Source organism: Homalodisca vitripennis, chromosome 2 (assembly GCF_021130785.1).
Source record: "Homalodisca vitripennis isolate AUS2020 chromosome 2, UT_GWSS_2.1, whole genome shotgun sequence".
NCBI lineage: Eukaryota > Metazoa > Arthropoda > Insecta > Hemiptera > Cicadellidae > Homalodisca > Homalodisca vitripennis.
In genome coordinates this window covers 97,179,151-97,190,231 of record NC_060208.1, presented here as the reverse complement: position 1 = coordinate 97,190,231, position 11,081 = coordinate 97,179,151, and the positions used below count along the sequence as shown (strand labels likewise).

At 32.2% G+C, this 11,081-nt stretch overlaps 1 protein-coding gene across 2 annotated transcripts; it reads right to left on the bottom strand.

Moving 5' to 3' along the window:
• Positions 1 to 341: 341 nt before the first annotated feature.
• LOC124354383 (autophagy protein 12-like) lies at positions 342 to 10,060 on the bottom strand. 2 transcript variants are annotated; one of them, XM_046804793.1, is made up of 4 exons: positions 9,701 to 9,821; positions 8,296 to 8,390; positions 6,147 to 6,283; positions 342 to 635 (listed from the first exon to the last, which is right to left on the bottom strand). In XM_046804793.1, exons 2-4 carry the CDS (start codon positions 8,348 to 8,350, stop codon positions 513 to 515), a joined length of 315 nt encoding a protein of 104 aa, XP_046660749.1. In that variant the 5' UTR covers positions 8,351 to 8,390; positions 9,701 to 9,821; the 3' UTR covers positions 342 to 512. The 2 variants fall into 2 exon arrangements, with proteins under 2 accessions (XP_046660749.1, XP_046660748.1); XM_046804792.1 differs by lacking the exon at positions 8,296 to 8,390 and having other exon boundaries at positions 9,701 to 10,060.
• Between the last annotated feature and the right edge of the window lie 1,021 nt (positions 10,061 to 11,081).

Below are 11,081 nucleotides of genomic sequence, written 5' to 3'. Positions count from 1 at the left end.
TTTGTAGCATCAATAAAGAATTATTATTATTATTATTATTATTAAAGATTATAATATATCAACGATGGGGTAGGTACAAAAAATGTTATCTTTGCTTAAGTTAGGGACAAGTTTCTTATCAACTTAGTTGTATGTATATTACTGACAGGAAAAAATCGTACATAACAATAAAGAATTGAGCACCGGCTCATTTGATGTTTTTTCTTTTAAAAGAAAAAAAGCATACAGAGTGTTGAGAACTGGTTGACCATTTTAAATTATTACATACCACATAATCACAAATCAGAAGTAATCCAGAATTCCAAATATGAAAAAGACAATTTTAGTAAAATAACACTGGCTAAGGTAAAAAACATACATTTATTTACAAAACATTTACAGCAATATGTACACAAGCTTATAGAGACTTAAAATATGTCAACATTAAAATTTGTCTACAGATTAAATCACTGTTATTATTTATAACAACGCTTTACAATAGTAAAAGAAAGTTTCACTGTTACAAGGTAAGATTAGCCCCAAGCTTGACCCAAGCCATAGTAAAGGACCAGTTTTCCATCAGTTCCAAAACAGTCATAGAGGTTGTGCACAATCTGGTCTGGTGAAGGAGCAAATGCTTGATTCACATATAGAAACTAAAACAAACAATTTAAATTACACAAAATTTAATCTTTAATGTTAAATGCAATCTTAATAGTCATGCAGAGAATGTGTATTGGTCCAATAACTAAATACTACTTTTCCTTCATTTACAAGGTTAGTTCACAAAATTCTTTATATTATTATTGATATTCAAACACTGGTTCACTGGAATGACATTTCTCTTCCTGCAGTTGCAGTTGTTAGTGTCACTGCAGGAGATAATAATGAGTCATTTAGCATCTTTTCCATCACTGATGATTCCTGGAAAGTTGTAGATTGTATCTGACAATTTTCATAGGTATATTGGTTAATTTTGAAATGCATATCATAGAGAAGTATGCCAACATTGAAGTCATAGTCTCTACATGAGACACTTCAGACAATGAGGAAAGCAAGTGCTTTCGTGATGGTCAGAAACACAATGAGGATGGCCTTCACAGATGATTGTCGACTATATTTGATGATTGTTGACTATATTTGAGAGAACAGTGCACACTGACTATCAAATAAATAAGATTTATTTTTGTGCATGGTTTAGAACATGTATTTTCTGGAAAAAGAAGTAAAATTAAACGTTATCTGAGACATGATTGACACGGCTGATATGATAGCTTCTTAAAAATATTGTGACAAATTATGAAATGTGGTGCTTTGTTTAATACCTCAAAAAAACTTATAGTTACATGAATGAGAACCTTGAACAGATTCAAAATGCAATTAATAATCACTACTTTGTGTCAGAAACAACTTACACATTTAGACAACAGTTAAAAGTATGCTTGATACAGTACTCAGCTCTGTGCAAACCCAAATACTGCCAACTGCAAGAAGTAAAGTTTCCTAGAAACCAAAACACTGCTTGACTAACAAATTGTGGACTAGCATAATTTACCTCCTCAACAATTTATAATAAATATCCAAAATTATATTTTTTTTAGAAACAGTTTTTCTTATTTTATTAAGTTTTTTATGCAATAAAATCATTAATTATCTTTTATAAACCTATTTTTCGACAAAAAAGTCTGTTAATAATATTATTAAACTTTAAAAAATATTTAGTTTTATGACTAATTATTAGTCAGTAAATTTTTAATTTTTATACGTTCACAACCCAATAAAATTTAATGTTTGCAATTACATCAGCATAGAATTTCAAAGGGTAAAAGTAAAATTGATGCTTTTTGTACTACTGCACTTATTTTACAAATAACTGGAAAACGTAACAAACAAAACATCTTTGTTTATTCAGTAGTTTCTTAAATTATATTTTTGTAAAAATAACTCAAAAAATATTCATTAGCTGGTACATTGCAACCACTATTATCTCACAGTTTAAAAATCAGATTCATCATCACAAACCTGTATCAATAGTGAGTTGACTTGAGTGTCTGATAGATCCATTGCACACTAAAAAGTTTCAATATAACCATACAAAACAAATAAGTCCATTTATACAATGGCTAAACTGGTTCCTGTCTAAATAATGATAGATTTAAGAGTTCACAGAGGAAAACTAGGATGTGCTGAAGTCTAGTGAGAAATACCAAAACTATGTGAATAGCAATCACTAGTTGTGGAACAACTTCTTGTGTAATATAATGACAAATAAGAGAATAAAACAGCAAATGCATTGAAACAAAATATTATGTCAGTGGCCAAATTTTGTAATATTACGACAGAAACCATTAAGGAACTAACATATAACATAATATAGCTTTTAATTTACTTTACAATTCCAGCACCATAAACAGAAACAAAAGTGAAAAAAGGGCCAAAATAAAATAACAAAAGAATTCTAGGAAGGAATTATAGATGGTATAGCTCCTACCATCTATGTCTAATCCATCCCAAAAGTGAAAGACGTGGTCACATTACCCAACACAGAACTGCCTCTATACCACTAGTGGTTATTTCAATTTATCTAGTTCATGTGGTTCATGTGGCTATCTCAGAATAGTCTTAGACGTAATTCCCCTGAAGCAGCCAAGATTTCAGGTCCAAACTCATCATGCTCTGACACACCAAATCCAACCCTAAGTGATCGTGTACAATGACGAGACAATATTTTCTATCAAATAAGCTCTTCTGATGTCTTCCTTAGGTGAATAACTAACTTAACATACAACTACAATGTAAAATAAACAAATCATACCAGAGCGGTTGCCACGGATAAGTCAGGAATCACAACAAACATGCTGTATCAACTGCACTGACTCTAAAACATGCACTTAATACCAATGGTGTTAAATGTCCAGAAGGACTTTAGACTGTCTCCTATTTTTGCCAATACATTTATGAAATAATTTTAGCAAAAAGTGTTAGCCTTAGCTTAGTTTAAATCAAAGATTTGGTGGATGTAAGTGGATGATACATGTTGTTTTTCCTCATGGAGACACTAAATTGAATGAGTTTTTGAATCACAATTAATAATATTTCTCCTTCCATCCACCTTACAACGGAAGTGGAACTCCAAAACAAGATTTCTTTTTTGGGTGTGTGTGTGAATTAAGACTGGTACAGTTTATCATAAGAAAACATACACAGGAAAATATATCAGAGATTTTAGATACAATAGATACCCTCAATCAGTAATAAACAAGTGCAAAGTAACCAGAAGAACCATTCCTTAATCAGTAAATCAGAAGAGAGTTAAATTTGCATTTATGTCACACTTATGTTCCATAATTATTGGAGGAAATTACAAGAGTAGTAGAAAGTCAACATTAGAACTGTGTTTAAAACACACAATATTCTTAGACAAAGTCTTGTAAAACCAAAAAACCAAACCAAAATATGGCACACAGAATTCCAAAGACTGTGTTTATGGTATAAAATGTAGTTGAAATAGGAAATACCTAGGTGAGACAAAAGAACAATTAAACATAAGAATAAAAGATCATAAAGATAACACAAGAAAGGACTAATAGAAAAGTCGAAAATTGCACATAATTGTTGGTTCAAAGACCATCATATGAATTTTTTTTAAGGAAATTAATTGAGGCTTCTTAGATTAAACCAGTCAAAATTAGGCCACTTTGGTTACCAATACTGAAAAATTACCTAACAAGGAAACTTCTAGACAGTTTTAAGAAGTTAATCTAGAATGAACAAAGAGTAAAAATAAAAAAAGAACCACTCTCATTCCCTCCTTTTTGTCACCATCTTGTTTCTGCCATGATGATCGCCATTTACTGTGGCCTCTGGTCAGTTCTACATGATTAATCAGCGAGTGCAGACTTATATTAAGTGCACATTATAGAGTTAGCAGAGTTGCCACAACATTGTTGTTATGATTCCTGACTTCTGCGTCTCACAATGCTCTGGTATGATTTGCTTTTTTTTAACCTAGATTGTAGTTATGTGCTACGTTAGTTATTCACCTAAGGAAGAGATCAAACAATGGGAGCATCTGATGAGACGATGGGAATAACTCTTCACCTAGATTACATTATAATTTGTTGTCTAGGTGTCTCTGATGTCGAAACAGTGCAAGAGTTTGTTCTGAGATTCTTCATCACTGACCTTTTCTGGATCTCCTCAGACGAACAAGACTCCAGATTCCAGGAGTCAAGTCTGTGACAGCGTCAGATTACAGACGCTGCGCTAAACTCAAAATTCACACGAATTAACAAGTTCTAAATAGTGAAAGGAACTGTTCTTAATTTTCCTTGAACTATTGTCACTATCATACCTTGACTTCATCGCCTATAAAAGATTTTGTCTGATCACTTTCTAACATTTGCCTAATTATATCTGAAGATTATTCATGTCATCGCTAGGTATAAATAATAATGGAACAATGAAATGGATATTCCCAGGATAGTGCCAGTAAAACAGAGGAAATACCTACTGCCACCTGCAAATAAATGTTTATCACTGAATAATATAGTTAGTATTTATTTATTAGCATGATTTTGCAGACTCAAATGAACTCGGTTAGTGTCTACTTGTTTAAAGAAGTTTACAAAACAATCAGAATACATTAATTGATTGTAAAATCAAGAGTTGTGCCTTTAAACCTATTTATATATTAAAAACGAGCCAATAGGAGTGTTCTTTTCACGAGTTCACTACAAAACCGAATTGTTGTCTTTGTGAGTGGTCATTACTGTACACAATAAATTTTGAATGGGTTAACTTTGAGAGTTGCATTTTGGTGTGAAACTCTACATTTAGTCTACACCAAAATTGAAAAGTAAACAATGGTTCACTGGGGGATCGCTTTCCAGTCTTTAATATTTGCTGCGCTTCCTCCTGATCAGAAATCTGTCCTGTGTTTGTGTGTAAAGTGGTAGCCACCCCAGGAGGGTACCTTCCAATTGTATTTGTACTGGGTACAGCAAAAACCGATGTATCACTTTCATCTGGACAATCCCATAGATGTCCAAGAGCAGCTCATCACTAACGGCAAATATCAAGATATTAGGATAAAGGGTGGATAAGACGTCTAATCTACTACAGAAGTTGACTGTTGGACTGAGTTGAGCTGAATTAGTTTTAAAGGCTGTTACCTTAAACATGAGGGAGTATCTTCCCCTACTACTTTAACTTAAGGAGGTAGAAATGGAGCTGGGCTCCCCTGAAAAGACTGAAATACAGCCCGCTCTCCTTCCTTATAGGACCTCAAAACAAGAGGCGCCCCAATCACCCATCCTGAGAATCTTATCACTCCAGAAGCAAGCACAAAGGTCTTTTTAAGACTACAATACAATAAGGGGTTTCCTGAGCTGATTCCTCAGCTTCTTGTCCCAAGTGAACAAAAAAGTTATAACTAGCTAATGGTAATCAATTTCCTAGAACAAGAATTGATAAAAAACTTTTGTCTGTTCATTGTATATGATAACTTGGCACACAACCTGGTTGTCTCAGAGAACACAGTTCTTAATAAGTCCAGGTCTCATGTCTTGGTTGCTATGGAGAATCACTAAAAGAAGACCACAAGAGCTAGGAGAGCACACTATCCCAAGTGTGCATTTTGGATGATTTGAAAGGGACCAGTAATTGCGGGTACTGGCATTCTTACTGTTCTTTCTCTCTCTTACTTTCTTCACTTTTCTTCTATGTTAATATTACTCATAATGTCTTAAAACATTGGGTGACATAGTCACTCACTTGAATAAAATATGTACTGTCGCCTATCACAATACTATAAAACCTTAAATGTAACAATACTTTTGTTTTACATGCACACTGATTTATTAAGAAACATCTGATCATAATAATCTGATTCTTTGGTAAAAATCAATATTAAATTATGCAACTACAATTAGTAAACATTAAAATTTGTATAAAATACCATAAATATTTCAATATACCCATTGTGAATATTTTTCTTTTTAACATTTTAGTTGTACATGGATTATGAGATTTTAATGGACATACACCATTAAGTGTTGAAAAGACCCAGCAAAATCCATAAAATTATAGTTACTTATACAAATTGTTTGCTCTCCACAATAAACACATTACCTACAAGGCAAGTTTTAAAGGTGGTAGTAACTAACCAAATGTTCTGAAGGGTCCAGTTTAAGGTACTTCCTGATAAAGTCTATTACACTTCCAATCTTCTTGTCAGGGTCCACCGACCACTTCTTCTTCTTCATTATGGGAGTGTTTGGAGTAGCTTTCAACAGGATATCAACTAAAAACATAAAAATAGACCCCATTATATTAATTTGTTGTAATAAAATACATTTTATATATCTAAATTTTTTTCTTTTTTTTATAAAATCATAAAATCTTGGATCTTTTTTGTGCCAATGCACTTTCTTATGAAGATGGCTGGAGATCTGTTTGACAGTGCCACTACTTCCCCTGTTATGGATATAAAAAAATATGACTTTAACTTAATAAAAATATTGTGCTTACAGGGTACTTTTGTCCTCTCAGCAGAGGTAGAAACATCACCTTTAAGTACACGCTTACACCACTCCAACAAAATTTTTGACCAACTCGCCTTAACACAAGCATCTCTCGACATTTGTAATTTATAAAAGCCATGTCATGGATCTCCATTGGATTGCCTGAAAGTCTTTAAAATGTTTAAGTTATCCTTTACGAGCGCTAACGTGATTTGAGCTTGAATTTTAGCAGTGTATTTTAGTAGATTTTCAAAAAAATTTTCCTTTACAGTCAAATTTTTCTGAAGAAGTCTAACCTAGCAAACACAGCTAGCGGCATTTTTATAATGTCTAGGGACTAGTTTTGACTAGTCAATTATATTTTGCTATTTGCTAAATTTTATTATACAGTTGTGATTGAATCAAGTCAGATCAAACTTTTCATGGTGAAGTTTTAAAATATAATAACTAAATTAACCATATTGAAAATGTCTAAAAATTATCGCATCATTGTTAATCATTAGTATCAATCTCTCGGTATTCATGATTAACATTATTGCAATCAAAATGTCAAAACCAAATTACGTAATAGGTATTTCAAATTACAGAATAGTTCGCCATTTTAAATCTTTCAAAGTAATAATATAATGATCATCCTAAAACTAGAACCAGTGTGAAAATGCCAATGGAGTTCTTAGCTGCAGTATAATACGAGGCCACCAACACTATCAGATGATGATTATTGAATGATATTGAATCATCGATATTTATGACAATCCAAAGGATTGAAAGCCAACTTTCTGACCAAATAATGTAATAGATATTTGTAAGAACAATATGGTTTGGCTAGTTTTCAATCTTAGATATTACTTAATAAATATTAATATAATTTAAAAATTAAAATATAGTGTATAATTAATTACAACAAAGTAATAGCATTTACTAAATATTGATGCTATCGAATACGACAATGACCTATAGATATTCATAATGAATGTGCAAATATTGGCTCAAAATGGTTTTTTACCTTGTGTATTTTCAAGGATAAACGTGACTGCTTGTGAAACATTGAACACCTACGTCACTGTTTTGTCCGCCATTAGTCAATAAGAAAACACATGATTTTAATTTTGAATTTATTTCCAAACACATTTTTACTTTAAATACATTTTGAAAGATGATGACAAGCTGAATTGTGTTTAACTTTTATATCTAAAAGAAATGTACATTTGTTTCAGATTATATAGAATAACTACACTTTATTTCAAATCTGTTTGAGCAGCACAGTACTTACAATTCCTTTAGCCAATCTGAAATGATATTTTCACAGGTACTGATGCCGGTAAAACTAAATTCATGAACTAAAATGTCATACTTTATTTGATTTCAACTAAAATCGTACATAATTTTCGGTACATCCAATAATACAAAATTTTTAATGTTTAAAAAAAGTCTTCTAAACTGCGTTTTTTGCAAATGATGTCTTTGTTCTGACTTTTCTTGTAGCGAAACACTATTTGATATCCACCTTCAATTCTAGTTTTTATTTCCTTGCTACAAACAGTAAAAAAACAATTTGAGCCAATATTTGCATATTCATCGCCATTTGTTCTTGTCGTTGTCACTAGCCTTCTACAAAAACGAAATAACAACAGCTGATAATGATGTCACCAACGACAGCTGGTAATGACATCACTCGTCTAAATATAGAAAGTTGGCAATGATTACTTATGGTCATATGGAATATCTATAGGTCAATTGTCATAGCATCAATATCTAAAATTGATAATCTTCATCCGATTGTATTGGTTACCGCTTATTATACTGTAGTCGAGTTCTGTCACATTTCCCCTCACATCTCCCACCATTCTTCACAGCCAGTTCTCATGACAGTCATTGAAACCTAACCTATAAATTTACAAATGTAGTCTATTCGCTAAGTAAAACAATCTAAAGTTAGCACATTACGTAACTAAATATAAATTTAATGTTTATACAGTTAGTACCAACTGCAAACGGCTGGAACAAACACAAACGATAATAGTTACAAAATCATATATGGCTATTATCAGTGGCAGACCTGATCCATAACAAAGAATTGAGGATTTAAACGTAGATGGTCCAAATTTGACTTTTTCCTAAAAAATATAAAACAGCTCCAGTAAGACACATACACTACAGGAAAGTATAAATGATACATACTAAAAAATGATACATTATTTGTCCAGTTTTATGTGCTGAGACATTCTTTAATAATCTACCAATGAGTTTGTAATTTTAGATTTGCACGTAGACAGTTTGAACTTTTAGTTTTTTCTTAAAAATTCAATATGGCAAATTTTGTACGTGTATATTGTGTATATTAGATCTTGCTGGAGCCGTTTTGTATTTTTGTTATACCGAGATACAGGTAGCCTAGATAAATAAATATGTACGTTTTATGAATAATAAAAGTAAAGGTTAACCTTTACGAGCTGGCCCCTTGACAGACATACTACTCTGACCTTCAGTTTATCTAAGGGATGTTTTTATTTTTACGCCTGAAGTGTGGGGTGAAACCACCACTGAAGCCTGCACTAATGGGGTGTAGGGAAAGTACCGATCGGAAATGCCCCTGGCCATCAATATGTCCTTCAGTGGTGCCTCTGGTACCACCTCATGCTTTTGGTGAAAAAGAAAAACATACCTCGAGATAGTAACCAAATTGAAACTCAACTCACGTGAGTGCCAGTTAAGGTTAACCTTAACTTTGGTACTAGTAATCTAAATGATTTTTACTTTGTTTTCAGATTAACTTAACTTAAAACAATACCTATTGTTATTCTGTAAAATAAAAACAGCTGGCCATTACTAGTTATGAATATCTCTATAAGTCATATGTTCTTATATTTGATAATTTCGATATTTATAATTGATAGTTGATTCAACCGTCGTGGTGGCCGTTTATCATACTGCAGCCATCCATACATCAGATTTTTTACTGTTAGGAAAAAATTAATGAACAATATTCAATCAATGTCCAATTAATTATGACATTTTTCCGCAATACATACGAAGTGAACAGTCAAATATTGGCACTAGGTAAATAGATTTAAAGTCTGTCAAGAAAGGCTTTTGCAAAAGTTTTACTAAACAAATGTAGGCAATTTAATTTGAACAGCTATAGCTAGCAAGGTATTTTCCGAAAAATAGTTCAAAATAGCTTAAAGTAATCTTACTTTTGTCACTTTTAGGTTTGTTGTCAATGCTGTCAGGTGGTTTTTCATTGTTAACTTCACATTCACTTGTTTCTTCCGTGTAAGCTTCTTGGGTATCTTTTGTAGACGATTTTGTTTCAGCCATTTGATTTGAAAGGAGATAACCTAGAATGAAGCTGTAAGTTCTTGTATAACTACGCACAGAAAAGGTACCAACACTGTATTAAATTATCTGTTATTTATAAATGTTTCTCTATAACACTAACATAAGATGTCTGAAAAGGTTAAAAAAAACATTGGTGCTGATGCTTATCACTAATCACAACAGATAAACATCACTTAGTGTCTATTGTCTAACCTCAAAAAAATAGTCACTCAAAGATTCGAAGTTTTTTTTTTTTTTAGTCTGTTTATAATAAAGGCTCGGGTATAATCCCATGCAGCCTCGTGGTTCACTGTGTAGTTAAACCTCTGTGGTAATTTAAATGGGAAGAATTAGTTATTATTATAAGTTTATGGTTTAATGTATTGGACATATATGTTTTGTGTACCTATACTGTTTGTGTTTGTAAATAAATAGCGGGATTATTATGGGATTCTATAGATGGATATTCAGGATTTGTGGAGTCTTCCCGCCAGGGGTCCTTCAGGCATTCCTAATCCGAAATATGGACCACGGATATAAAGGCCAAAACCAGGATACATATATGTATTGTGTTTTGTTATTAAATGTATTTGTTTATGGTCCTGAGAAAGTTATTTATTTCTTTATATACTTTTGTGTCTTCTAATTTCATTAAATACGTTAAGTTAATATTAGATATTGATGTTAAATTTTTAATTACCTTAAAGCACCGATCTCTTGCATATTCGTAGGCTGGGCATTGTAAAATTACATGGTCTAGTGTTTCTCGTTGAGCTTGAGTGCAGCTTAGACACAATGGTGTGAAATATTTTTTAATATTATATAATCTAGCGTTTACCTTAGCATGTCCAAACCTTAATCTAATTATATTTACCATTTCTCTTCTGTTGAAGTCTGCAATACTATACCATCGATTATGTATAGTCGTTGTCTGAATTTGCTTATACCATTGCGCTTTTTGTGATAGTTGGTACTCCTGTTCATTTTCTGCTGCAGACTTTCTCCGTTGGTAGGCTTGGAAATCATCTGGTGGAATGTAATTATTTGTTATCTTGTTGCCGTTTGTTATTGAGTCTTTGGCTAGGCTATCTACATATTCATTACAATAAATACCTGAGTGTCCCGGGATCCATTGGAATGTTACATTTTTACCACTTTTAATAACTTCATAGATAATACTTACTGGAATGCCTTCTCCTTTATAGCTGTTATAAACTTTATCGAGTGCTTGTATAGCTGCTTGTGAATCAGTAAATA

Bases quoted from the DNA above. Each gene is read 5' to 3' on its own strand.
- LOC124354383 (XM_046804792.1), bottom strand. From the start codon at position 9,824: ATGGCTGAAACAAAATCGTCTACAAAAGATACCCAAGAAGCTTACACG. The intron at 6,284-9,700 runs GTAAGATTACTT...TTATGTTTTTAG, and splicing joins CAAACCTAAAAGTGACAAAA to TTGATATCCTGTTGAAAGCT. The intron at 636-6,146 runs GTTAGTTACTAC...TGTTTGTTTTAG, and splicing joins TGGACCCTTCAGAACATTTG to TTTCTATATGTGAATCAAGC.